Consider the following 27,911-nt stretch of genomic DNA (forward strand, 5'->3'; position numbering starts at 1 on the left):
AAGGTGCTTCGTGTGCTAGGATGTTGGTGACGCAATCGATCGATTCGGACCTACACTCCATAAGACCTTATCCTATTTCCCATTAAAATCAATAGTATAGAATGTTGTCTATATATTGTATGCATGTGTTCAAACCGTACCCAACATAACCATTCATATAAATTTAATTTGGCTGGAAATAAATGAATAATAAATCATCATTATCAACAACAATTAATCATATATATATATAATCGGCAACCAAATACATCATATTTCTTTCTTCTTGTTTGCCACATTAATTACATATGTAAAATAAACAAAATATATATGTAATTATGTATACCCCCACCCCAATTTCATAACTCCATTATCACTTCTTCAAGATCTGCAATGGCAATATGGCATAATTCCATGACTACCCTTTTTCTCTTTTCACCTCTGACAATATGCTAAAAGACTTCTAACAAAAAAAAAACATCCTCTGAATGAAGATCCTATTTTTCCATTGGTTACATATAAATAGTCAAAAAAAAAAAATACAGATTAAAGAAAATGGGTTATCTCAAAGAGTCTTTTTTTTTTTTTCCTAATATAATATTTATTTTATAAAGAGATAAAATTTGTAAAAATTATGCCTGGCTCCACCCTGTCTGCCTTCAACCAGCAAAAAAGATAAAAATGGTTTTTTTTTTTTTTTTTTTCTTTTTTCCCTCTGCAGTGTGGTCTCCTCCTCCTCCTCGGTGAAAACCCCAAAATAACCTCGGCTATACAGAGCAAGAATCAGACAGTACCTCTTTCTTGTAAAGGGCAACATTGTCATTCCACAGCCAAACCCTCCTTCTTCTCCAAGTTTCAGTTGCAGAGAAAGCCATTGCGTTGAGACTTGAGCCACCGCCTGTATAAATGGCCTTCATTTTCCCTTAATTGCAGTACTGTAAAGATTTGGAATAGAGGGTTTGATTTGTTTCGAGGAGAGTGTGCGTGTGTGTGTGTGAGAGAAAGATATAGATATAGAGAGAGAAAGAGAGAAAGAGAAATATTATTTTTTTAATTGGGGGTAGGCCGGTGAAAGGGCTTTTTCAACTTTCTCTTTGTTCCTTTTCCTACTAATAATAAAAATATATCTCCATTTTGTCCCTCCTGAATATGTAAGTACACTAATATGTATATATATATACATGTATATATATGTGTATCAGTGTATGTATAATTTATTGTATTTGTATATATATACAAGCGTGTGTGTTGATTTTAAAAAACAGATAAGACCGAGTTAAATTTTCTTGAAGTGTGTTTAGCTGTGTTAAGATCAAGAGATTATTGGGACTTGTTAAAATACAATAATTATTAAATTAATTTAATTATTTTGCGGAAAAATAAAATACATTATTATTATTATTATTATTATTATTATTATTATTATTATTATTATTATTATTATTATTATTATTATTATTATTATTATTATTATTATTATTATTATTATTATTATTATTATTATATTTGAATCCACAAACCAAGAATTTCAAATTCTAACATTAAAAAGTCAAAGACAAGTACCTAAGCCAGGGATAGTTTGACCAAATCTCATTAATTAATGTTGGACCTTTAATTTGTGCAAGTTTGTCCAAGCAAGTGTCGTCTTGTTAATTCAAACTATAAGAAAATAAATAAATTATAGCAATAAAAATATTATTATAGAAAATACTGTTTTAATAAAATAAATATATTCTCGAAATTGAGTGGACAGCTACTAATTTTGGTGCCAAGAGCAAAATATCAAATAATTGCATGAAATAAGTATTTGTTTATTAGTGAAACAATTAAAGAAGTTGTTACATGGTCTCTAAGAATCAAAATTAGGCAATTTAGAATTTAATTATTTTTTTTGCTAAAAAAAATAAAAATTTATATAGTAAATAAAGTAAATACAAAACACTAGGGAACCAAAGCAAGCGTTACAACATTGGAAATGAACAAAAAAAAAAATTATATTACAATAAAGAAAAGTTGCAAAGTCAAGTGAATTCAGAATATATGACCAAAAAGAAACAAATGTCAAACAAAACAAAATCAGAAGCTATGCCCCCATAAAATAAAGCCATTAATAAAAAAATAATAAGACAATGCAATTTATTTTTTTCAATATAAGTTACATACACGAATATTTCTCTTTTGATTTATGATATTTTTTTTAATATAAAAAAGGAAATTGTTGGTTGGCAATATAAAAAGGGGGTTATTATGAAGTAATTATTGAATTGAAAATGAAATGTTGCTTATAAGTAATAATAGCTCCAGTACAGATGGAATCACGGAAACCACACGTCACTTCTTTTGTAACACTGACCTTTCTTGATTTGACTACTTACCAATCCCATACACCAACTATTTACGATTATACCCCCCACACTCCACCTTTTCTTTATTTAAATACCATATATTTTATAATACTTCTAATACTTTTTGTTTTCTAAAATAATCTCAAAAATATTTTTTCTAATACTTTTATTTAACATATTTGTGATTTCAATTTGTAATGTGATTACTTGTGGATAAATTATAATTTGAAGAAAAAGGTCCTTTTAGTACTTTCATCTTTGAAGAATCAAAATTAATAATAATGCTCTTCTATCGTTCCAAAAAATAACCCTATTTGGAAATTTCCGACAAAAATATTAATTTGCAAGGTTGCATGTACACATGTGAAATTGTGAGGTGGATTTGGCCCATTAAACCTCAACACATGTATGTACACGTGTAAAATTATTGGGTGAATTTGGCCCATTAAACCGGTTCCTTCGATGCTACACCCGGTGAAAAACACCGGGTGGGTCTTCTGCTGCCACGTGTTCTTTTTTTATTTTTCTAAAACCCCTAAAGGTAAAACTTAGCGGGGAATCTATTATAAAATACAAAAAAAGAGACACGTGGCAGCAGAAGACCCACCCGGTGTTTTTCACCGGGTGTAGCATCGAACAAATCCATTAAACCCAACCCATGTGTGTACACTTCTGAAATTATTGGGTGGATTTGGCCCATGAAACCCAACACATGTTACACACTTGTGAAATTATTGGGTGAATTTAGCCCATTAAACCCAATACATGTGTGTACACTTGTGAAATTATTGGGTGTATTTAGCCCATTAAACCCAACCCATGTAACACGTGTGAGATTATTGGGTGTTATTTGGCCCATTAAACCCAACCCATGTGTGTACACTAATTGGGTATATTTGGCCCATTAAATCCAGCCCATGTATGTGCACGTGTGAAATTATTGGGTGGATTTGGCCCATTAAACCCAACCCATATATGTAGATTAATCTAGTATTTTATCTAAAATTATTTTGATTTTTCAAATTATGCCCTGAAACATTAGTATTATGCAATATATGCGATGTACTTAAAAATAGTTTAACCAAATTCATAATTTATATTCCTAGCCAGCTACTATATCAATTCTTGGTGCAAAACAATTCCTTTTGAATTATTAATTTATTCTATTTTCTGAGAAAATTCCATTGAATTATTGATGATTAATGGATTCTTTTACTTTTATTTTTATATGTGGACCCTCCACCACCATACCCCCAAAATAAAAGTTTGTCTGTGTGAATCTCATTCTTAGTGGGACCCACATTTGACAAAGTTAATATTTTTACTCACACGTGTATGTTTTCCTACATGTTTGATGCTTGTCTTTAATTTTTTTTATTAATATTCTTATTATGTTCTTTTATTATGCATTTGTTGGGTGGGTTATTTTTGGTTAATGGCACACTATCTGCGGTGAAACAAAGCTATCTTCTTTCTTCTTCTTGTTCATGTTATTACATTTTTAGTCAAGTATTATTATGAACTCCACTTTGAAAAGATTAAAGAAAAGCAAAATAGAATGAGATTAAAGGTAGAGGAATAAAACATTTTTACTTTCGCTTAAGGCAGATGCACACAAATTAAGAATTCGATGAAATAGAAAAGCTCAAAATTACCCTTCACAGATATGAAGAAAGCTATTAAATGATATTTTTCTCGCGACAAATGCTAATTATTCTCTCGTTTTCCTTTAATGATCGTCTTTTAGCTTTGCACAAGAACTAATACAGTGTTGAAAATTTAAAATAACTGATAATATGAAATAAATGGTCCTTTTTTTTTCTAAAAAATGACAGATATTATGAAATAAAGGGAGTAATTATAAAAGATATAATTGGCAAAAAAAAAATATTTGTGCGGTGAAACTATGAAACGACACTTAATATGAAAAAAAAAAAGAAAGAATCGAATAAAAAATAAGGGGAAAAACAAAGTAGGGTAATGTTTTTTGGTTGTCCTCATCACAAAATGGAGATAAAGATGCTCCCATCAATAAGTTTTTTTTTTTTTCTTTTTTCTTTTCACTTTTTCTTTGATATTCTTCTCCTTCTTTTCCAATGCATCTTGCAAAGAAAATAGGACCCTCAATAAAATTATACACAAATTGCAGAATCAGAAACCCCACTTCCATGCAATTAAACTAAATTAATAAAAAGAAAAATAGGATTTGGATACCCTCTCGCCAAGTTAAAAGTGGATAAAAACAAGCTATGTTTCAATAAAGCTAAATAAAGACTTAATTATTTCCTTTTTGTGTGTCAATTATTTTATGCATACATTATTACATGTAGTCATGTAGAATATAAAGCACCTTTATATTTATATATATACATATAGATCAAAATTCCCAAATATTTACAATATGCTTTAGCTCCTACTTTTATTAAGAAAAGACAAAAGACAATCAACTTGATCTACTAATTATACATAATTATAACTTAATTACTACTTAATCAAAACTGCCATCTTTGATCTTGATCATGGTCTCCCCTGCTTCCAATTTCGCCTTGTCCGAAAACTTGCAGCAGTCGAATTTACACGGGTCCGCCTCGATCAACAGCTGCGCCACCTCGTTCATAGTCGGCCGGAGATTTGGATTCTTGCACGTGCACCGCATTGCGATTCGAAGTACCTTAATCATATCATCCTTGTAATTTCCTAACAATCTTTTATCCAAAACATTAATTGCTCCTTCTTTAGTCTCCACCTTACTCGAAACCCAATATATTATGTTTTTATTCTCGCCGAACTCCGCCTCCACCGGTTTCTTCCCCGTCAGAAGCTCCATTAGCACCACCCCGAAACTGTACACGTCGCATCTCGTTGTCGCCTTTGATGAATACGCGTATTCTGTCGAAAGAAAACAAAAAATCAAGAATGTAATAATAATGTGATACAAATGTAACAAGATTTATAGCATGTGTTATATCGAATTACCAAAAAAACATTTTGTGCTATTAATAATATTAGCAAAAAAAAAAAAAAACCCTAATTATGCATTTTTTAACAATTCAATCACAAGGGGATTTTTGTCAATAAAATAACATGTTAAGTTTTTTTAACAATTAGTGAAAACACAGGGGTGTTGAATGCAATAAACACGAAGATTTACCCGGTGCTAAATAGCCGTAAGTCCCCGCGATAACGGTGGTAGAAGAATCTTTGGACGACCCTCTTGCTTGAAGAACTTTCGCGATTCCGAAATCCGCAACTTTCGGTTGATAATCGATGTCCAATAAAATGTTCGTGGACTTGATATCTCTATGTATAATCGGCGGCATTAAATCATGGTGCAAATAGACCAATCCCTGCGCGACACCTAGCGCGATTTGATGCCTGATCGGCCAATCGAGTACCATCTTTCCATGGTGGAGCGCGTCCCAAAGATTTCCGTTCGGCATATACTCGTAGACGAGCAAATTGCAATCGATGCTCGAGAAGTAGCAATACAGCTTCACTATGTTCTTGTGCCGAATGCTCCCTAAAGTTTCGACCTCGGTTTTCAACCCCTTGTCAAGAATGACCTTCTCGCCCCCCAAAACCGACACTTCCTTCGAATTCCGGCTGCTCCACAGCTTCTTCACTGCAACGACTTCTCCGTTGTTTAGCTCGATTTTGTACACGGTGCCAGACCCACCGTACCCCACTATGTTTTTCTCCACCAACGACTCGATTATCTCTCGTTGGTCGAAGCTTATGCGGTGGAAGCTCTTGACATCGTACGAGAAAAACGAGGATGATGTGGAATCCTCGTTTTCCGCAAATCCCCTGTTTTTATTGAACCATTTCTTCAAAAACAGGACACCTCCAACAAACAAGATTCCAACAGAAATCGCTACCAACCAAACACAGTTCAGTTTCTTCTTGTTGTACGTTTGAGGGCAAATTGGGAATTTCGGGCCCGACGAAGAATCTATATAGACCGGCACACAAAGGTTTTGGTTGTCTGAAAAACTCTCCAACAAACCACCTTTAATGAAAGGAAGAGGAATCGGACCCGAAAGTTGATTATTCGAAAAATTCAACGAATTAGGCAACAATTCGGTTAATCCAAACGGGATTTTCCCGGTCAAACGATTGGCCGATAAATCAAGAACGTTGAGGTTTTTAAGTGAGGACAGCGACTCGGGGATCGAAGAACTCAGCTTATTACGTTGTAGCAACAAGAGATTGAGCCATCTTAAATTCCCGATTTCGGAAGGAATCGGACCGGAGATTAGGTTATCGCTAAGATCGATTTTCACTAAATTTATCGCAAGCGAGATTTCGAAAGGGATGACACCCGAAATCTTGTTGCCCTGCATGAACACCTCCGATAAATTCTTCGCGCTTCCGATCGACTTCGGTATTGACCCCGTGAGGTTGTTGTATCCCACATCGATAATCGAAACATGGGGAAGAGAGAATATACCTGCCGGTATGTTTCCCGCCAAATTATTGTTGCTGACTCGAAAACGGATAAGGGACTTACACTCGGCGTAGCTGCCGGGTATTTCGCCGGAGAAGGAATTCTGAAGGACAAGAAGGTAATTAAGCTTACCACCGCTACAGATCCCGTCGGGTAATTTGCCGGAGAGGTAATTCTCCGACAGGTCAAGCGCCACCATCGTTGACGATCTACCGAGATCATGTGGGACCTCCCCCGTAAGCATGTTGTCGTATAAGGATAGAGTGTTCAGCGTTTTTGAGTCGGAGATGCCACGTGGGATTTCTCCGGCGAGGCTGTTGTTGTAGAGCTGGAAGACTTCCAGCTTGGGAAGGCGGCAGATGGAGTCGGGGATTCCGCCGGTGAATTTGTTGACGGACATGTCGAGATCCCGGAGCTCCGTCAGGTTTCCGATCTCGTCGGGGATTGGGCCTTCTAGAAGGTTGTAGTAAAGCTCGAGCTGCTGAAGGTTCTTCAGCCGGCCCAGCTCTTTCGGGACCCGACCCGATAAGTAGTTCCCGCTCAGCTCCAGGTCGACGAGTGACGTCATCTCTCCGACGGAGGGCGGGATTTCGCCATGCAGCATGCACGTGGTCAGAACCATGGACTTCAGCTTCGTCAGCCTGGAAATATTCGCCGGAAGCTTCCACAGATCGAAGTCTCCGTTCTCGTTGAAGTTCAGCACCTCGAGATTCGTGAGGTTGACGATCGACATCGGAAACTCGCCGGAGAAGCGGTTGTACGAAAGATCGAGAATCCTCAGGGAGGATTTCAGGGGCGAGAAATCAGGGAGCTCGCCGGAGAAGTAGACGGAGCTCATGTTCAGTTCTTGCAAGGAAGAACAGTTGGTGATGCCACGTGGCAGATCCCCATTGAAGCTGTTGTGGCCCAGACGAAGGACACGTAAGCCGGGAAAATAGGAGCAGATTTCGTCGGGAAATTTCCCGGTTAAAGACCAGCCGGAGATATCGAGCTCTACAATATTTCTCCGGTCACCGCCATCACAGACGATGCCGGAATAATTGCAGTAGTTGTTGTTACCTTTGTCGGAACCCCATCTAGAGAGAGAATTTCCCGACGACAAGTTCTTCATAAGATCAAAGAACTCATGAAACTGGTTACTTAGATAGTTATTTGATTGGCAAGAAGTATTAGAAGCAGCTGTAAGCACTAAAGCAACGATGAAAACCAGGTTCTTGAAAAAAACCGCCATTGAAGGCAATAGTATATAAATTAAACCTGGAAATTCAAGAAAACACTTTTCAATATATGGTGTTTGTATATATAGAAATTGAAGACAAAGAAAATTGTTTTGTTTTGTGTTTTTTTTGGTGCAAAGTACAACCAAGATTACAAAGGGCTATATATATAATATATATATATATATATATATATATATATATATATATATATATATATATATATATATATATATATATATATATATATATATATGTGTGTGTGTGTGTGTGTGAGGTTCTTTGGTGCACTAACTTTGTGAGAGAGTGAGATGAGAGAGAAGTGCATATACATATCTTTGCATAATTAAAGAGGCTTTAATTTTATACCCTCTCCCCCACTCAAATTCTTTTGCACAATAAGATCATGATTTTTTTTAGCAACTTTATATCTAATATATGTTTTTTATTTGTTTATTTACGGAATACTCGTCTGATATTTCTATGGACTGATGTGAATTTTCTAAAATAACAATCGCATCAGCGAAAACTCTTAATACGAATGCGTGACGACGCTAGATCGAAGATTAAAGAGAGCTAATTATAATTTAGTTGTGATCACTCACACGCTGCCTTAAATCGCATCTCATTCCATTATCTGATTCCATCTTAAATATTATCCTTATGCTCTTTTTTTTTTTTTTTCTAGAACATATAATTATTCGATTTATTAAAGAAATAATTGTTTGCTTTACAAGAGTCAATGCAGAATAATGATCCCAAATGTAAGAATTATTACGAAATGGCTCTTCAACTCCATCGTAGGTTTTTATGATAATTAGTTAATTATATTTTCATGAACTAATCATTATAGCTATTATGTACCGAACCTATATAGTAGATAAATTGTATGTAGACAATGGAAGCAGTGCAATTTACTGTTAGTTAATTATCTTTTCTTTCCCATAAAAGATAAGTAAAGTCAATAGTTTCCAGTTAAAAAGTGGTTTAATTAACTACTAACTGAAATTCCATTAATTACCATAAATTCCAATTCGAATCAAATTAGCCACTTTGATCAAGAGTCCTTGACGCATATCTATTTTATGTTTTTTATTTTTTATTTTTGAAACTGACCTCCGTGCAATGCACGGGTGAAGTACTAGTTAATACATATATCTCGTTACATTAATAGTGTTAATTGAATTTCAAATTAAATTCGAGGGATATAGTTTTTACTGGGCCCACCTTAATTCCACACCGCCCATATGTTGTTCGAAAGCCCCAGTTTAGGCCTTTTATTGTAATTAGCTGCATTATATAAGTTATGGGATCACTATTTCAAATCCCAACTTTTGCTTACTTGAATACCAAAAAAATAAAAAATAAATAATTAATTGTAAATTATTTTAATACCTTTAATGAAAATTAAAACCAAAAAAATATTACAAATACTATTTTTCTTTTTAAATACCAAATAATCAAAAACCTAAAAAAAACATTTCCCTCCTCACTCACAAACCCCTCACCTCCTCCACCTCCTTCTTCTCCCTCCCCAAAAACCCTCCTAAAAAACCTCAAAACAAAAAAAATCAAAACCTTACACAACTTGCAGAATGTCGTCAAATGACAATAGAATGGTAGTTTACGAGCAAGGAGAACCCATTAAAGTATGTATTCATGTATTTTTTGAGCTAAAACATCGATTTTGATTTTTTTTTAAACTCGCCATCAATTTTCGACACATACAGGTCAAAAATACTCTTATTTTTCGACATGTATGTGTCGAAAAACATAACAATTCATATTTTATTCAGTTTCGACACCTAAGTGTCGAATTTTGATACAATTTTCGACACCTAAGTGTCGAAAATGACCCATATCTTCGACACTTAGGTGTCGATTTTGTTCCTGTTGCAAATTTAGTTGTCTTATATTTTCGACACTTTTGTGTAGATCGATTGCACCCATTCATTTACCACGTTAGAAAAATTCCCAACAAAAGAAGCTTTATTGGCATGGGTACGTGAAGTATGTAAAAGAATTGGAATTATGTTAATGATTGCGGGTTCGAGTGACGGGGATAGAGAACGTAGGACACCGTATGTGATTGTTCGTTGTGAGCGTGGGGGCCATTATGTTGGCAGGAAGGTACCAGGTGAAGATGATCAAAGACCGGGAAAAAAGAGCACCGGTTCAAAGAAATGCAATTGTCCGTTTAAATTGAAGGGGACAAAAGAACACAAGGATGATGAAAAGACTGAGTGGAAATTGGATGTTTATAGTGGTATTCACAACCACAACTTATTTGAAAACTTGCACGAACACTCTTATGCTGGAAGATTATCAAATGAGCAGGTTTCCTTTGTTCACACTATGAAGAAAGCAATGGTGAAACCAATGGCAATTCTAAGAGCATTGATGGAAAAGGACCCGTCTAATGTGACTGGTATGAAGACAGTTTACAATACTATCTTTAAGTTAAATTTTAGTGAATTGGATGGGAGATCTCAATTGCAATCATTGTTCGTCAAGTTGAAAGAAGATGAATACCTCTCGTACCATAGATCGAACGAGTTGAATGCGATTACTGACTTGTTGTGGATCCACCCCAAATGCATTAAGTTGGCACAGTCGTATCCGTACGTATTCGTCATCGATTGCACGTACAAGACCAATCGTTACGGACTCCCATTTCTTGAGATTGTGGGTTTTACTTGTACCAACAAGACGTTCTCAATTGCCTTTGCATACTTTGAATCACGAAAAGACGGAAAGTTGGACCTCCTTATCGGTACCACCCCCTGGACGAGCTTCACGTGGTCGAGGTCGATCCGCCTGGGGTCGAGGTGGATGGGCTCCATGCATACTGAGTTGTAACATGCATCTGGGTCGGAACCAATTCATGTAGTCCGGCGAAGTATCCGCCTCCCCGAGTTCAACTTCAACAGACATCGACTCATCGTCCAGACAATACTCCTCCCACCGATCAGAGAAACGTTCGCCTTCCGCAACGAATATTGAGTTCTGGACTGATCGACCTTTGTTAACTAGAGCTTTGTACATATCTTTTGACATGTATACACGATCTGGAATAATTTGCACCCGGTTGAACTGCCTCAACACTCTGTCCGGATGATATGCCTCGAAGTGGTCCATGCAACATATCATCCCACTAAACCAAGCATAATTTGGCATCGGAAAACGATCACGAATAGCCTTATAATACGGTGACCATAAAACCTAGTAAAATAAATAAAAAATTAGATTTAAAAACCTACTTAAGTAGTAATAACAAATTATTGAACTGGTATTTTACCTGATCGGGGATCAAATCATCTAATCGAGATCGCATGTACGACGCTCGTTCAGGCGTTGAAGTAGTCTTTGACTGAGGCTCCCATCGGCTCGCTAATGGCCCCTCGAATTCCGTCTTCAATGTGCCACCCGCCAAATAAGGAAAGTGCTCGTAAATCCATGATTGAAAGAGCGTCAGCCAGCCAGCCATCGAGTTCGTTGATTTTTGTGAGGCTGACGAAAACTCATCGTACAACCGGCAAAGACATGCAGTTCCCCAAGCATACTCGCCGATCCGATCCAAATCAGAGACGAGATTTAGATACTCCACGCTTACCATGTTGTCTGTCTTGTCGCACAGTATAGTACACCCGAGCAAAAATAACAAATACGCCCGAATGGCGTATGTCCTCTTCTCCGCACTGTCTCTCATGGTCACTTTGCTAAATTTAGCCTTCAACCATTCCAACTTCACCGCTTTCTTCTTGTCTACATCGTCCGGGTACTCTCCCAGCAACTCGAACATCAAACTACTGGGCTTCGTTTTGGAATCACGGATCAGACGCTCGCAAGACATGGTACGCCCAACAACTGGCAAACCGACCAACGTACTCACATCATCAAGTGTGATGGTCATCTCTCCAACAGGTAAATGAAATGTGTTGGTAGCTGGCTGCCATCTCTCTATGAAGGCTCTAAGTAGATGGCCGTCCATAGTGTTGTACGATGCTCGTACAACTGACATTAATCCAACTCTTTGTACTACCTCTGTAATAAACGGCGCCGGCACCCAACCTTTCAAAGTTCCTGTGTGATTTCGAATTCGAAATTCTGAGCCGCGCTCCGAACGCTCTGGACCTCCGTTCACAATTTGATAAGCAATGTGCTTATCAAAATTTGTGTACAATTCCGGTATCTCGGGACCTCGGACCGGTTCGTTGCTCGAATCACCAACTTCTACAGTCGAAGGTAGAGCCGACACCGGATTCGTTGAGGAAGAACCCTCTCCAGACTTCTTCTTGGTCGTGGTCTTTTTCTTGGTCGTGATTGCCTTGCCCTTGCCTCTATCGGATAATTCCTTCCTCTTCTTACGGTTCGAGACAGTCGGAGGTATACGAGGTTCACGTGGTTCTTCCACTGCAAAATAACAAACAAATAAAATACATAATATAAACACAAACAAATAAAAATAGGAAAGAAAACAAATTAATAAAAATAATAATAATAATAATAATAATAATAATAATAATAATAAAAATTATACAGACATAATTCGACAACACACTGTCGAAATTTGGTTGAATTTTCGACAGCTAGCTGTCGAATGTTCAACCAAAATTCGACAGTGTGCTGTCGAATTATAAAAAATTCAATTCAAATATTTCCAATGTCGATTCTTGATGAATTTTCGACATCAAGCTGTCGAAAATTTTGAAAAAATCGACATATACAAGTCGAAATTTGTTAACGAAGAACCAACCCACGAATCTCAAATCAATGCTCAAATCGACTGAAATTAGATGCACCCATTACTAATTAACGATCATTTCTACCTAAAACAATCAAATCCTAATTATCCATATCAAACAATCAAATCCTAAGTAAATATTAAAGAAAAAAAATTCGAAAAAAAGTATTACTTGGATGAAACCGGAACGAGCGGCGGCAGGTTGATAACAATGGACGAAGAAGCGACGGCGGCGTACGGTGGCGTTCGGCGGCGTTCAGCGGCGGCGTCGGCGGCGGCGGCGGCGAGGGTTGGAGAGGGTTGGAGGTTTTTTTTTACAACAAAGGGTTTTTTTCTTTTTTTTTTTAGGGTAAATTACAAACACCCCCTGAGGTATGGTTAAATTACAAAAGCACCCCTCTTGTTTGGATAATTACAACTACCCCCTCAACTTCTCAAATTTAGTGGAATCTTCGAGATTATATGGTATATTATCACTTTTGTACCCGTTTTATCCCATTCAAACTTTACATTATGAATCAAGATGATCATAATATGTGAGTTTTAGCTTGTAAATATTAGTTTCTGGTGCATCAGAAACTGTATTTTTACACAAAACAAGTACAAACTAGAGCACATTTCACGGAATCTAGATGATTATGTTGAATTTGGCACCATAAGGGTGGATGTGTAAGAAAAAATCATAGTTGAGGGGGGTAGATGTAATTATCCAAACAAGAGGGGGTTTTTTGTAATTTGACCATACCTCAGGGGGGTGTTTGTAATTTACCCTTTTTTTTATTTGGTTTTTGAATAGGTAATTTCTAATAAAATTTGATATAATTGATATTTTGTATAAATGATGTTTTTGTAATTTTTTTTTATTTTGGTATTAAAGTAAGAAAAAACTGATAAATATGTACTCAATTTTAGTTTTAAACTTGGTAGTATTCAAGTAAGCAAACGTTGGGATTTAAAATAGTTGCCCCATAATTTATTTCATCACACTAACACCACCTTACAAAACATATTTTGTACAACAATCAAAACATACAGCCCTGATTTAAAAAAATAATAATAATAATCATAAAAAATGATTATATACCATTTACCTCACTAGCTATATTCAATTTATTTCCTAAATCAGAGTTTAAAAAAAAAACTATATACATATATACAATGCAATATCCTAGACCCCTTCCATTTACACACACAAACACACAAACACATCCATACGTGTGTAGCGAAAAAACGAACGGAGATCTTCACCGGAGAGCTTACGATACTGTAATATTAAAAGAAAATACAACATCGCGACTTCTGCTTGCAATTCCCGTGCGATTCGGATTCGGACCACTTAGAGCCACACCTGTAGCAAAATTCATACTTACACCTACAAGTAATATGCAAACACCCCTCAGCCTTCTCAACATACATCTTGCACTTGGGGCATTTCTGCCATTTCCTCTTCTTCGCAAGCATCTTCACAATCTTATCCGATTTCCCGCCCTTTTTCGCGCACACCTTTTGAAACTCCTTACACGTAAAATCTGAATGCCAAACAACCATACACTCCCCACAAAACCTCCTCTTACAGACGAGGCATTCAATCTCACCTAAAACCCCACCCAACTCGTTCACGAACAAAACCGAACAATCAAGAAACGGGCAGTAGAGCTTCTGAGAGTCCAGGATAAGAGACATGCAGTGGATCTCGTCCCACTGGACCAGGGCTTTTTGTGGGATAATTTGCCGACAGGAGTCGGAATTTAGGACGGCCTTACATTTTATGGCCGGGCAGGGTATCTCATTGACTTTGTCTTGGATCTTCGAAATAATGTGGCTGATTGTGCATTCGTAGCAGAAGGAGTGGGGGCACCTGTCGTTTTCGAACATCTGCGAGCTGGCTTTTACCTCAAAGCAAATCTCGCAGAAGCTTCTAGTAGAAGTCTCGATGATAGGTTCTTCTTCTAGAAGAAACGAGGGTGAAGGTAAAATGGAAGCTAGTGCCGTTTCTTGTAAATGGATTTCCTCTGCGTCGTAGTTTGTAAGTTCGTCATCGGGTGGTGCCACTGTTTCGTGTGAGATCTGTCGAGATAATTCTGTCGAAAAATAAATTGAACATAAGAAATTAGAGCTGCCTTGTTTCCAAACCAGACATAGAGAACAAAAAATTGTCTTGAAATCACTATAAATTAAGAGAAAACCCTCAAATATTTTAACTAACTAGAATCGAATCTCGATCAAATCCGATCTAAACTATTACGCCAACGAGGATTTTCGAACCAAAAAATTCGAAAACAGAAAACCCTTTTCGGCAGCAAGCTATGGTGGATAAAATTCACCACACACAGATATAGTCAAAATTTTATTGATCTGTATATACTAGGTTTCTGATCTGGATAAACCATAAACAGAGAATCAACAAATGGCAATTCATGTACTAAAAAAAAGAAAAAAAATCATAAGAACACCACTACTAAATTCAGTAGAACAAGTCGAAAATCCCCAAACCCTCTCTGCAGTTCAATTTTATTTCCTAATAATTAATAATTGAGAAGACAACGAAAACAGAGAACAAGTATTAAATAATTATGCTGAGAAATTCAAATTTGCCACACAATTATTCCCCCAAAAACGACGATACAGATAGATACACACCACAAAATTGAAGGGAAAAAAAGGTCAAAATTTTACCATCTTCAGCCAAGGGTTGTAAATCAATCCCCTCCTCATCCGACGACTCTCCGTTGATCTCAGCCACAAATTGAGCCGAGGCAGGGATAACAGGTTTCTGATCTGGATAAATCATAAACAGAGAATCAACAAATGGCAATTCATGTACTAAAAATAGAAAAAAATCATAAGAACACCAGTACACCACTACTAAATTCAGTAGAACAAGTCGAAAATCCCCAAACCATCTCTGCAGTTCAATTTTTTTTTCCCTAATAATTAATAATTGAGAAGACAACGAAACAGAGAACACGTATTAAATAATCATGCTGAGAAATTCGAATTTGCCACACAGTTATTCCCCCAAAAACGACGATACAGATAGATACACACCACAAAATGAAGGAAAAACAAGGTCAGAATTTTACCATCTTCAGCCAAGGGTTGTAAATCAATCCTCGCCTCATCCGACGACTCTCCGTTGATCTCAGCCACAAATTGAGCCGCGGCAGGGATAACAGGTTTATCGAATTTCTTCTTCCTGGTGGAGTATGAAAACACCCATGCAGGTACAGTGACGGCGATAAAGGTACCAGTAGAGTAGAGAATAAATGAAATTATTGACACGGCGTACTCTAACCAGACTAGGGTTGAAATCTGGCGGCAAACAGTGATAAAAGCCTCGAAATTCGCCGGGAATTTTACGGCCGGCGGCCAATTGACGGCGGCGAATGGCCGTTTCGCCGCCGCAATCATAGTTTGGACGGATTGATTAAAAACAATTTTCATTAGAAGTATGCAGCATAAAGCAGTACTAATAAACTCCTTTTATATTTAAATTTTTTTCTTTTTTTTTTATGAACAGATTATCTAATTTGGAAATTTATAATTTATAATTAAGGAAAACCACATACGATTTTTTTTTATTTATTTATTATCATGTAAAGTCAAATATATATGATATTTGTAGCTAACGTGTAATATCAGTATTTTTGAAATAAATAAATATTCAAAGTTTCTTAGTAAAGAATTAATAAAATTTATAATATGTTTATATGAGCACATTTGAGAACCATTAAATGGCTTCAAAACTCAAAAGAGATTTATTTTATACTAATTTTCCTAGACTTTGACAATTTCTTTTGCCCCAAATGATAATTGACCTCTTTTGTCTTTGGCGTAAGCCTAGGTAGACGATTAATTAAGAAAATAAATAATATTTTGATTTGTACATATATATATATATATAAATTATTATAAGGTGTTCAATCTTTTTTCCCATTAAATTTGGGCAAATTCGGTCATTTTATAGGTAAAATCAAATTACGAAAAAAAAACCATTCTATTTAGATAATTATAACTACTCTCCTCAATTATGTATTTACTTAGGAATTTTTTTTGCATTCAGTAGATAAATTTAACACTGTAAAAATAAACGTATAAAATAATACATAATTGAGGAATGATCGTAATTATCAAAAGAAATTTCTTTTATAACTTTTCTTTTCCACCAATGATTTATTCGGTTAGGTCATTATAATTAATCTTGGTACTTCATAATTCAAATTGACTTGGGGGCAGAAAGTCTTTGACCAGTGCTACAAAAATAAAAAAAATAATTAAAACATAGGAAAGACTTAATTTTATTTTTTTAGTATTTAATATTTTTTAGTATTTACAGCAATTGGGTACAAGCTTTTGGCTTTGGCGTAAACTATAAGGCAAATTAATTAGGAAAATTAATTAATATTTTAATAAGGAAGTTTTTGATCTATCTAATGTTTGGATTTATCTCTTGGACTCATTACACAAAAGTATTTAGAGACATTTGAAATTCTAACCTCTCATACAAGAAATAGATTAATACAACACTAAGTCAAAATCTTGAGGGTCATTTTTAAATGTAAATTCACAATTTATTGTCTTAACAAAAAAATTAAAATGAGAGTTGACAATAAAAATCAGATTTTATAAATAAAATTAAATCAAAAGCAGCAGGGTGAAATAACTTACGTGGCATTAAATAAAAGTGACAAATATATGTAAATAATCGGGAATAATTTTATTGTCATTTTCCTTCATTAAGTTGGCGTGATAGTTTATGTTTCGTTATTCTATTGCTAATTTAAATCAGCAATTTGGTTAACAGGCTTTTGTGTACACTTTAAAAAAGTATTTAAAAAGTACCTTTCTCGTTCTTTATAAAACACTAGTAAAATAAATATATTGTATTTTGGCAATTTGCACCCCTAAAAAATAATTAATTGCAATTTGCGCTCTAAAAATAAATAAATTATGCACAATGCACCCCAATTTCAATTCAGAGTACACTATGAATGATTATTGTGTTTCAAGTGTGCTTATTTATTATATTTTAGTATGCAAAGTGCTAAAATAAAATATTTAAAAGTGTAAAGTAAAATTAACCTAGTAAGTTTGTAGAAATTTGATAGTTGACTGACCATTGACTTTCTCTATAATTTGGATGAGAATATGATTATGAACTCAAAAGCAACAACTGATTAATTATTACTACGCTGCATAAATAAGATGGCCGCTTTTGAATTGAAGCCTTCAAATAAAATCCACCTTCTAAAACAAAGCAAATAAATGTACAACATCTCAAAAATATTGCCAACTCCTTTTAATTTCTAGATTAAAAATAATAATTAATAGAGTTCCATTAATTACGTTATAAATAGCAATCAGCAACAACCAATTAATTACAGCTAATTAATAATAGAATCATTTAAAGACTATGAAGTGTCAATGATTCATCAAAGATAATGTATTTGTATGCTACATTCCATGTTCATGTAGGGTAATAAATCTTAATGGAAGTAGTATTTTGAATTTTAGGTGTGTACTTATAATAAGTTATAAGTAGAAATTATTATATGACAGCTAATGCCATAAATGAAGCCATATTATTTGATTTGATTTCTATGTAATTAAATTTTATATTCTAGTTCGGTCAATTGTTGATTATTTGCCGGGGGACCAAAATGAACTTATTTTCCTCATTTAAGTCCTTGTTTCTATTCGGTACGCTTTCACCATACATGGCTTGCAATATTTTATTTTTTTATTTTTTATTTCAATATTGTTGAATTAGTTATGTTAAATTATAAGAAGAGGAAAATAGTGTTGTAATTGATTGTTAAAGGAAAAAAAATAAAAAAATTCAAATATTTTTTTATATATTTATCTCAAACACCCTCGTCTTTTCACCGCATTGCAATTTGTCTTACTAATGAAAATTACAGTACTACATACTCCATAATTACTTACTACATATATATTACATCACACAATTATTTTCCTAAACTTACATAACGTTACAAAATTGAAATTTTCTTCACCAAATCACTACATTACATACTATTCCATTAAGTAAACTATACAAACGAAATCGCAAACTTTTCCGCGACGTGAGTTCAAATTTCCGGTGGGGTGGGGGGGCGGCGAATCACCGCTACTGCAAACAAAGTTGGGGTCGAATCACAATTTCTCATTGTCGAAGGACTCGTTTTTCTTTCCACCGCCGCCATCTTTACTAACAACAATGCTAACCAACTGATAAGGCTGAGCTTCTTCAAGCATTTGCACAACAGTCCTCATAGTAGGCCTCAAAGTAGGAAGCCTAGCTGTGCAAAGAATAGCCACTTTCAATACTTTGATAGCATTTTCTCTATAAAACTCTGGAATTGCTAAATCCACTATGCTTATTACACTCTCTTTTGTCTTCAATTTCCCACACACCCAATCAACTATATCCTTATTTTCCCCAAACTCCGCCTCGATCGGCTTCTTCCCCGTCACAAGCTCCATTAGTACGACTCCGAAGCTGTAAAGATCGCTCTTTTCATTCACTTTACAAGTGTATCCATATTCTGCAAAAAGTCACTCAAAACGTCAATAAAAATTCAAACAAACTTGAACCGTCGGTACTGCACTGCAATCGATAATAATCAATTTTTTGTAATTAACTTTTTTACCTGGGGCAATGTACCCATGTGTTCCTGCAATGATTTGAGTTGACTCTGTAGTCGAATTGGCTTGAATGATTTTCGCTAATCCAAAATCGGCAATCGTGGGTTTCAGATGTTCGTCCAATAAAATGTTGCTTGATTTAACGTCACGGTGGATCACGGGTCTATCGCACCCGTGGTGTAGGTACTCCAACCCTTTAGCCGCGCCGAGTGCAATTTCGTACCGACTCTCCCAGTCGAGCACCAATTTCTTGCAAATATGCAATCGATCCCACAAACTCCCGTTTGGCATATACTCGTAAACCAACAAACTTGAGTCCTCACTGCTTATACTGCAGTACAACTTCACCACATTGATGTGCCTTATCGAACTCAACGTTTGCACCTCTGCTTCGAATTCGCAAGACTTTGACGACCCACGCCTGGACAAGATTGGAGTCGAGCCATTGATCTTTTTCCGACCATCTCCGCAGTCGCCGGAGTGCCAAATGTGCTTCACCGCCAGCTCTTTCCCGTTGGAAACCACTGCTCGGTAAACATTCCCCGAGCCTCCTCTCCCTATTAGATTCTCCTGCTTTATGGAATCAAGAATCTCGTCTTCAGTGAAAGTGATCAAATGGAACGACTTCAAATCCCACGAATCCTCCTTCAACGAGCGTTCGCCACCTCGGCCTTCCTTCTTCTTCAAGTAATAGAATCCCGCGATCGAGGCTAACATCGCTAGGGTTGCCACCGTGAGGCAGAACAGAACCATCCGGAGGTTCTTCGACATGCCGGAATCCAGCGAACATCGCCGGAATCCGGCAACCTTTTCGCTGCAAAGGTTGCCGTTGCCGGTGAAGCTACCGTTATTGGCCTCGGATAAGAGGGAGGTTGGTATAGCACCGGACAATCTATTGTAGGAGAGATCAAGAAGATTTAGTCTCAGTGAGGACAGAGTATCTGGAATTGGACCGGAGAGTTGATTTTTGGACAGGTTTAAGAAATTGAGAGTCGGTAGTTTCCCGAGGGAAGCCGGAATTTGGCCGGACAGTGTGTTGGCGGCCATGTCGATATCGTTGATCGAGCGGCAGGAGCCTAATGAATCCGGTATCGGACCGGAGAATTTGTTCCCCTGCAATTGAATCCGGCTGAGCTGCCGGAGCTCACCAATTGTGGCCGGAATTTCGCCGGAGAACTGGTTGTTGCTCAAGTCGATCGACACCAAGGAAGAAGCGTCTGAAATCTCCGGCGGCAGCTCACCGGAAAGCCTGTTGTTGGCGAGAAAAAGCTCTGCTAAAGACTTGGCTTTCCCAACATCGGAAGTAATGGGCCCTTCCAAGTCGTTATCCGCAACATCGATGATTTCTGCGTTCGGGAGGCCCCATAACCCGCCCGGAACCCGACCCGTTAGCCCGTTTTTATTGACCCGGAACCGAATCAGTGTGGTGCAGGTCGCGTAAGTGTCAGGAATTTCCCCTGTGAAATTGTTTTGCAGCATGAGGAGCTTCGTCATTGTTCCTCTCTTGCACATTTCCGGTGGAATTGCTCCGGTGAAAGAATTCTCCGACACGTCGACAAAATGGAAATCCGCCCAGGAGCCCAGCTTTTGGGGAAGCTGACCTGTCAGCTTATTCATGTAAAGCGACAAGTTCACCAGATTTTTGAAATCCCCCATCTCAGCAGGGACTTCGCCGGAGAAGCTGTTCTCGAAAAGCTGCAAACTTTTCAGCTTATTCAAAAATCCGATTTCGGACAGATTTCCACTGAGACGATTCGTCGAAGCATCGAAAAACTCGAGATTAGTTAAGTTTCGTAATCCAAAAGGCAATTCCCCCGTCAAATCATTCCAATAAAGCTCGAGTTGCCACAGTTTGTTGAGCTTGGTGATTCCCGCCGGAATCTCGCCGGTGATGTAATTCTGCGACAACTCCAAATCAATCAGCTCAACCAGATTCCCAATTTCGTCGGGGATTTTCCCTTCAATGCTGCAATTCGACAAATAGAGCCAATTCAGCTTCGTCAGATTCAGAATCACCGGCGGAAACGGCGTCCGATCGAAGGGATTGTCGCCGAGGCTCAGCACTTGCAGATTCGTCATGTTTCGAAGAGAATTCCACGGAAAAGTTCCAGAAAATCCGCTGCAATTCGCGTACAGAGAAACCAGCCCACTCATTGCAGATATATCTGGAAACAATCCGGTGAAAAAGTTGTTCCCCAAATCAAGGTACTTCAGCGAAAAGCAATTCCCCAAATCTCGACCAACACCGCCGGAGAGATTGTTGAACCCTAGCGACAGCTTTTCCAACGAATTAAGCTGGCAAATAGAGCTCAAAGGAAGCGAACCAGTGAGATTCTGATTCGAGAGATCAATTTCTTTAACATATCCATTGGAATCGCAGGTGATTCCTGGAAAGTTGCAGGCTAGGGTTTCAGATTCCCAGGAATCGAATATTCTAGTGTTGGAATTCTGAAAAGCGGTTTTAATGGACAGAAGCGCTTGAACCTCATCATCGGAGGCGGCCGCGAAGGAGAGGAGGCAGAGGAGGGAGAAGAGGAGGAGGTGGAAATCCCACCGGAGAACGATGGCCGCCGCCATGTACGACGGTGGTTAGACTGGTGGAGGAATTTATTTTTAATTAGTTCTCTTGCGTTGAAGACGTGCGTGTAAAGAAGACTAAAGAGAGTGCCACCTTTTTATCACACTTCCTCGTTCACACTTTGCTCTGTATCATTTTCTAATGGACAATGATTGGTTTCCATTTTTTTTTTCGGATTTGTTTAATATTATTATGAGAATTGGACACGTGGCACTTGTGATCCAACACGTAAAAAAAAAATTTGCGGGAATAATTTATTTCATAGAAATGGGGTAATTAAAGGAGATTTGTAATTAAAAAGATTTTGTGAAAATGTATAGAAGTAGAAAGTGCAGATAATGTAGCCATAATGTATCGTGGTCATGGGGTTTAGAGAGAGAAAGTGATGGTTGGTGTAAACAGTGTCTGTTACTGCAATCAATAGCCGCCCACTTTGACTTTCCTCTCTCACATCAAATTTCACGTGTGTCTCTCTCCTCATATTTTTTATTTTTTATTTTTTTATTATTTTTTATTTTCCAAATAAAACAAAATTGGAAATTATGATCGACATAGAAGGCTAATGGCTTCGTTGTATTAATGCGAATGTGAGTTGAAAAGAAATATATAATAATAATGTTTTGATTCGTTTTTTACTCATAGTTCCTTGATTAGTCGATATCAATTTATCGGACCCGAACCTTATTTGAAGGTGATTGAACTTTTATAGTAATAACTTCTGAATTGGGCCCATGGCCAAATAAATATATAAATCGTAGTTCCATTGTCTGGTCCAATAGACGTTTTGAGACTTATTTTTATTTTTCTTTGGGAAAATATGTATCGAAGAAATAATTTGATCAGAATTAAATTAATTTGAGATGAGACAAAATACATTGTAATAGTTAAATCAATTTCGCATCTATTGGGAAAAAAATATATTTTAGAAGCATAATTTGAAAAAAATAGGTGTGTTTCTTTGATTTTTAGAAAAAAAAATAATTATTGCAGCAATCAAATCATGTCTGCATGAGAGGTTCTACCATATAAAAAATCATTTTCGAGAAAGAATAAAAATGAGATGAAAATAGAAGAAAACGTTGTCAGTTGTGTCTGATACGGAAGCTAATACCAATTTCCACAAATTGCAAATTTTTTGCATAAACCAAGAATTAAAAAATGGTGATACATAAAGTTTGTGAATATGAATGCCAATAGGAGATGGAAGATGATTTTTGCACGGATATTATTACAAAGTATGGTTATAAATTATGATCAAACATATTGATGGGTTAACATGGCTACATGTGAAAATCAGTTGTGTTTCAGTGTCATGTAACTTCAAGTTTGGCTGGAATAGTGAAATATAAATTAGTTTAATAATTAAAAATCTTATTAGAAATTTGATTAATTATTAATTTATACTATTAAAAGTTTTGGCATTTACTGGAAAAAGGGCGCGTGCTTGCACGCTCGGTGGTGTCGATACGAATGTGAGCTGTAGTGAATATAGTGATAAGCTGTTTCCCGACAGACAATCTAACTTTTACTAATCACCAATCATTTCTTACCCAAACTCCAATAACCCAACGTGTGAAATCATTTATATCTGAATTAATTCTGCACCAATCATAACGCAGGAAGGACCACCCCACCCCCACCCCCAGCAGTAAAATAATTAATTAATGTTTCAGCAAATTATTGTCACCACAACTTTGACCAAATTATGAAAAACACTTTTTGTTTGGGTAATTGCAACCATTCCCTCATTTTAAATGTGTTCACATAAAATTTATGTAATTTAATTATCTACTAAACCAAATCGTATATTTAGTTTCGTAAATAGTATAAAATGTTGGCGTACCGAAATTTCGGTTCGCTTTTACTTAATTAACATCCATAAATTTACCTATGGAGGTGTCTTTTCATAAAATAATATATAATTGAGAGGCTGACTGTAATTACCCAAACATAAGAGGGTTTTTGTAATTTGACCGTACCTCAGGGGTCTGGCCGTAATTTGCCCTTAATTTTCTAATTGAGGTGGTGAAAAGCAATAATTACTTGGTCAATAAACGAAGAACAATTTGTTTGAATTTAACCCCACAAATCTTCATACACCTAAATTTGTTCAGCATTATATAAAATCTCAAAAGAGAAATTAGTGCTTCATATCTTTGAAATTCTTCTTGGTTCATTAATTATTGCAGTCTACTTAGTCACTTCCATTGGTAGCTGTATTCAAAACTCATCATCAGTAAAAAGAAAATTAGTTGGAAGGGCAACTTAGTCTTATTACATTTTTTTTTTCCTGAAAATCAATACACATATTTAAAAAAAAAATCACATAAAGAGGTTTAAAAAACAACTGGTGTTTATTATATATGTATGTATTTTCCAATAGCATTTAAAAAATAATTGAAGGTGTATATTTTCCAATTATTATATTTTTAAAGCTCAAGGCTGCTTAAAAAAACTAAAAAAGACTTTTTGAATTCCACAGTCAATGCATAAGTACAAGAAGTCAATGTTAATCTTAGTCCAATAATTTATCTAGATGACTAAAAAATAAACTAATTTAATATGTTCACTAATTACTGTTATAGCTTATATGCAGTTTAGTGGAGCACTGAACTGAAAAATGAGGAAGAAAAGTAAAATCCAATGTCTTCTAAAGTATAACATTAGTATCTATCATTTACTTTATACTATTATCCATATAATACCATTATTTATTGCACCTAGCTACTTAGAGGAATTGACCATATTAAAAAAATAAAAATAAAAAATAGTGGAGGAAATAAGTGCTAAAGAATAATTGCATAGCCAAAGATATAAATTATAATCAAAATACCATTTATAATAAATCTCCTTTTTTTTTTTTTTTTTTTTTTGTGGAGTGCTATTTATAATAATTTAAGATACTTTAGGAGTAATGGTTGTAATATTGAATAAATAATAATTAATGCATCATACGGGGGCTAATTAGTAATTTGGCAACGTCGGGCCGACGAGCTGAAAACGAATCCGTTGGGCCAAAATCAATTAGTATAAAAGGAAAGAAAAAAAAAAGGAATTTGGGCTACTAATAACCCCACAATCTCTTTTATACTCTTTCTTCATTTATTTTCCAACTTGATTTCAAAAGGCTGAAAAAAAATATATAGGCCAAGGCCCAGTATGCATTTTAGCCCAATATCTCCACACGATTTATTTTAATCGGGCTCGCGTCAAATAAAATCAGGCCGAACTATCGGGCTTCGGATAGTCCCGGCTCAATTACCGGTCCTACATATCTCCAATATATTTGATAATTAGAACATACTTTACAATCTTATAGATGTTAAATTGGTAAAATGTACCAAAAGATTCACGCCTTTGATTTACACATGATCATATTAGCCATTCCATTCATTTTTATTCCACCCAATAATTACATTTTGAGCATTATATATACTTATTTTATCATGTATTTTACGAATAGCTTCGGAAAAAAATTTGGGGGTGCTGCCCCCGAACCCTCGTAAAGTTTAGCCCACCCTAATATAAAAATCATAGCTCCGCTACCAATTAGAGGTTCCTTCACAACTGTTGGAGGAGTGGAGATTCAATGTTATTGACTTGAAACCGAGCTGCTAAGAAAAGGAAGTCGGGCAGTTCGGGGCATCGTATTTAGCTAACCCGTCGTTCGCCGTCTACCCATTCTCTAGGCCATAGCCTTTCTATAGGATATCCGTACATTTTACCCTGTCATTCGAGCATTTAATGTTCGTTTTAGTACATGTAATGTGCCTATCCTGACACTAAATGCACCTACTTGAGTCATCACGACACCCCTCCGAACGATGTATGCTCAACTCGACTCTCGTTGATATGCTTTCCTTCCTCAAACTTTGTGACGAGGAAGGTCTTCCTAAATGGACTATCTTCTTTGGGCCGAGCCTATTCAACTGAATCTCTCATTAAATGGGCTTTGTTATACAGCCTTCTACCATCCAAATCAGTATATAAATGTAGATGAGTGCAATATATACATATACTATGTAATAAATGTATACACGTTTATAATATAATATAATGCAATAAAATTGGCAAAGTGTAAATAGTAAAACCGTAATTTATTAATTGGTCAAAGCTTAATAGAAAGCAACACTTAAGAACAAAATTAGCACTAGTGAGTAAAAGACGAAAGAGAAGTGCGCGTGGCGTACTCACCTTAGGGAAAATAAAGAAGCTAATATAAATAAATCAGGAAAATAATTAATTAAGAAATACACCATTAGCTGACACGTGGCACCTCTGACGATCCTTCTCCACTCCCCACTTCCTCGCCTGAAGCTGAAACCGAGCCACCGCCGCAAAGAACTTCACACCCTGAACCGGATTCAGAATCCCCACCACCGCCGCCGCAGTCCACCCCCTCAGCTCATCGGCGTTCCCAACCACCACCAGCATCGCCGCCTTCAGCTCCACCATCGCCGCCTCCAGCTCCGTTGTCTCCCCGTCCACAAGCCTCCCGAACTTCTTCACCAGACCACACAGCGGCGGCTCCGCCACGGTCTCCTGAACCCTAGCCATCTTCTGATTGATCTCCCTCTCCTTCCGCCGTATCTCCGCCTTCACCCCCTCGATCTCCCGCTTCTGCTCGTCGGAGAGATCCTCCGCCACGGCGGTCTCGATCATCGGGAACAGCATCGACGGCCGGAACCCTGAAATCCACACCAACGTCCGCTCGAAAGAGCTGAGCCAAGGCGCGGACATCAGGAGGAAGACATCTTCGCCGGCGAGCGCGGCCTTCTCCATGTACATCTCCTGGTAGTGAGAGAAAACCCGCGGAATTATCGCGGCGCATTCCCGGTTCCTGTCGAAACCGTCGGCCGGCGACAACAGCGCTTCCAGCTGCCGGAGAAAAGCCTCTTGTCTGGTAAGCCAACTGTCAAAGAAGGAGGTGAAATTTGACTCAGAATCCATTTCCGTAAAATTCTTGGAGGGAAATAATCAAATAATAAATATGACCGTACGTATATAATCAACAAATTTCAATGTATAAATAGGTGGCAATTTATATATAAAAATAATATTCTGCAAAATAAAAATAGAAATAAAAATAAATAACTTAGGGATTAAGGAGGTGGTGGATTGATATACCTAAATGGGCCGGCCCAATGGGCCCTCAAATATATCTACTAATTAGGCCCACTGCACGAAAGCCCAAATACCTTCAAAGTAAGGCTTGGGCCCAACAAAGCAAGCCCAATCCAATCACCGGGATATAAATAGGTGTTTTACTCATTTGTAAAGGTACGTTCTCATTATTGATAATCCATCACGAGTTTATTCTCTCTATTCTCTCTACGATCCGTACATCTGACTTGAGCGTCGGAGGGGTTTCCGCCGGATCAACCCCCGGCTTAGTTCACGTGTGCTCTTTTCGCAGGGACCTCAGGAGCATTGAATTGACTAGCTACTGATCAGCTTTGCTCTCCCAGCTCGTTTTCTACATTATCCTAGGTGAGCTATATTTTAGCCTCATCATTTTGGCGCCGTCTGTGGGAAAGATGCAAACCAGATCACGTAGCCAACAAGATCCTCCTGAGGCGTCAGCTCGGAGAGAGAATGACACAGCAAGTAACCTTCCAGTCCGTGGAGGATCGGGCATACCACCTCCTCCACGCCCCGCGGATCCACTTCCCCCACGTCCCACGGAGCCAGCTCCTCCACGTGTGGCAGATCCACCTCGCGAGGTTCAGGTGATCCCTCATCGGGACCCACCACTCGCCGATCCAGCTCTCCCTGCTCCTCGAACGGTTCAAATAACCGAGGATGCGCTCCAACGCATGATAGCGGAAGCTTCAACTCGCGCCGCCACAGAGGCTGTGACTCAATATATCGCTACGATGGGAGCAAACGCTCCCAATGCGATACCAGCACCAGCTCCATTTGTAGCGCCACCTGTGGCGCCACCGCCAATCCA

General features: G+C 37.1%; 5 protein-coding genes across 6 annotated transcripts; 1 reads left to right on the forward strand and 4 right to left on the reverse strand.

Moving 5' to 3' along the window:
- Positions 1-4,659: 4,659 nt before the first annotated feature.
- XIP1 (Leucine-rich repeat transmembrane protein kinase family protein) lies at positions 4,660-8,168 on the reverse strand. Its single transcript, XM_012983365.2, has 2 exons — positions 5,476-8,168; positions 4,660-5,213 (listed from the first exon to the last, which is right to left on the reverse strand). The coding sequence occupies exons 1-2, from the start codon at positions 8,000-8,002 to the stop codon at positions 4,813-4,815; spliced, it is 2,928 nt and encodes a 975-aa protein (XP_012838819.2). The 5' UTR covers positions 8,003-8,168; the 3' UTR covers positions 4,660-4,812.
- A 1,857-nt stretch (positions 8,169-10,025) lies between these two features.
- On the forward strand, positions 10,026-10,847 carry LOC148765486 (PKS-NRPS hybrid synthetase cheA-like). Its single transcript, XM_088812824.1, has one exon. It carries the CDS (start codon positions 10,026-10,028, stop codon positions 10,845-10,847), a length of 822 nt encoding a protein of 273 aa, XP_088668950.1.
- A 2,820-nt stretch (positions 10,848-13,667) lies between these two features.
- Positions 13,668-16,521, reverse strand: LOC105959302 (E3 ubiquitin-protein ligase RSL1). Of its 2 annotated transcripts, XM_012983366.2 has the most exons (3): positions 15,816-16,521; positions 15,409-15,510; positions 13,668-14,813 (listed from the first exon to the last, which is right to left on the reverse strand). In XM_012983366.2, the coding sequence occupies exons 1-3, from the start codon at positions 16,174-16,176 to the stop codon at positions 14,005-14,007; spliced, it is 1,272 nt and encodes a 423-aa protein (XP_012838820.2). In that variant the 5' UTR covers positions 16,177-16,521; the 3' UTR covers positions 13,668-14,004. The 2 variants fall into 2 exon arrangements, with proteins under 2 accessions (XP_012838820.2, XP_088669969.1); XM_088813843.1 differs by lacking the exon at positions 15,409-15,510 and having other exon boundaries at positions 15,816-16,225.
- A 2,090-nt stretch (positions 16,522-18,611) lies between these two features.
- Positions 18,612-22,610, reverse strand: LOC105959303 (Leucine-rich receptor-like protein kinase family protein). Its single transcript, XM_012983368.2, has 2 exons — positions 19,386-22,610; positions 18,612-19,280 (listed from the first exon to the last, which is right to left on the reverse strand). Exons 1-2 carry the CDS (start codon positions 21,955-21,957, stop codon positions 18,889-18,891), a joined length of 2,964 nt encoding a protein of 987 aa, XP_012838822.2. The 5' UTR covers positions 21,958-22,610; the 3' UTR covers positions 18,612-18,888.
- Positions 22,611-26,025: 3,415 nt separating this feature from the next.
- Positions 26,026-26,954, reverse strand: LOC105958913 (protein ZW2). Its single transcript, XM_012982915.2, has one exon. The coding sequence runs from the start codon at positions 26,906-26,908 to the stop codon at positions 26,198-26,200; it is 711 nt and encodes a 236-aa protein (XP_012838369.1). The 5' UTR covers positions 26,909-26,954; the 3' UTR covers positions 26,026-26,197.
- Positions 26,955-27,911: the final 957 nt, after the last annotated feature.

This window comes from Erythranthe guttata, chromosome 14 (genome assembly GCF_056151865.1).
Source record: "Erythranthe guttata isolate IM_541 chromosome 14, IM_541, whole genome shotgun sequence".
Lineage (NCBI taxonomy): Eukaryota > Viridiplantae > Streptophyta > Magnoliopsida > Lamiales > Phrymaceae > Erythranthe > Erythranthe guttata.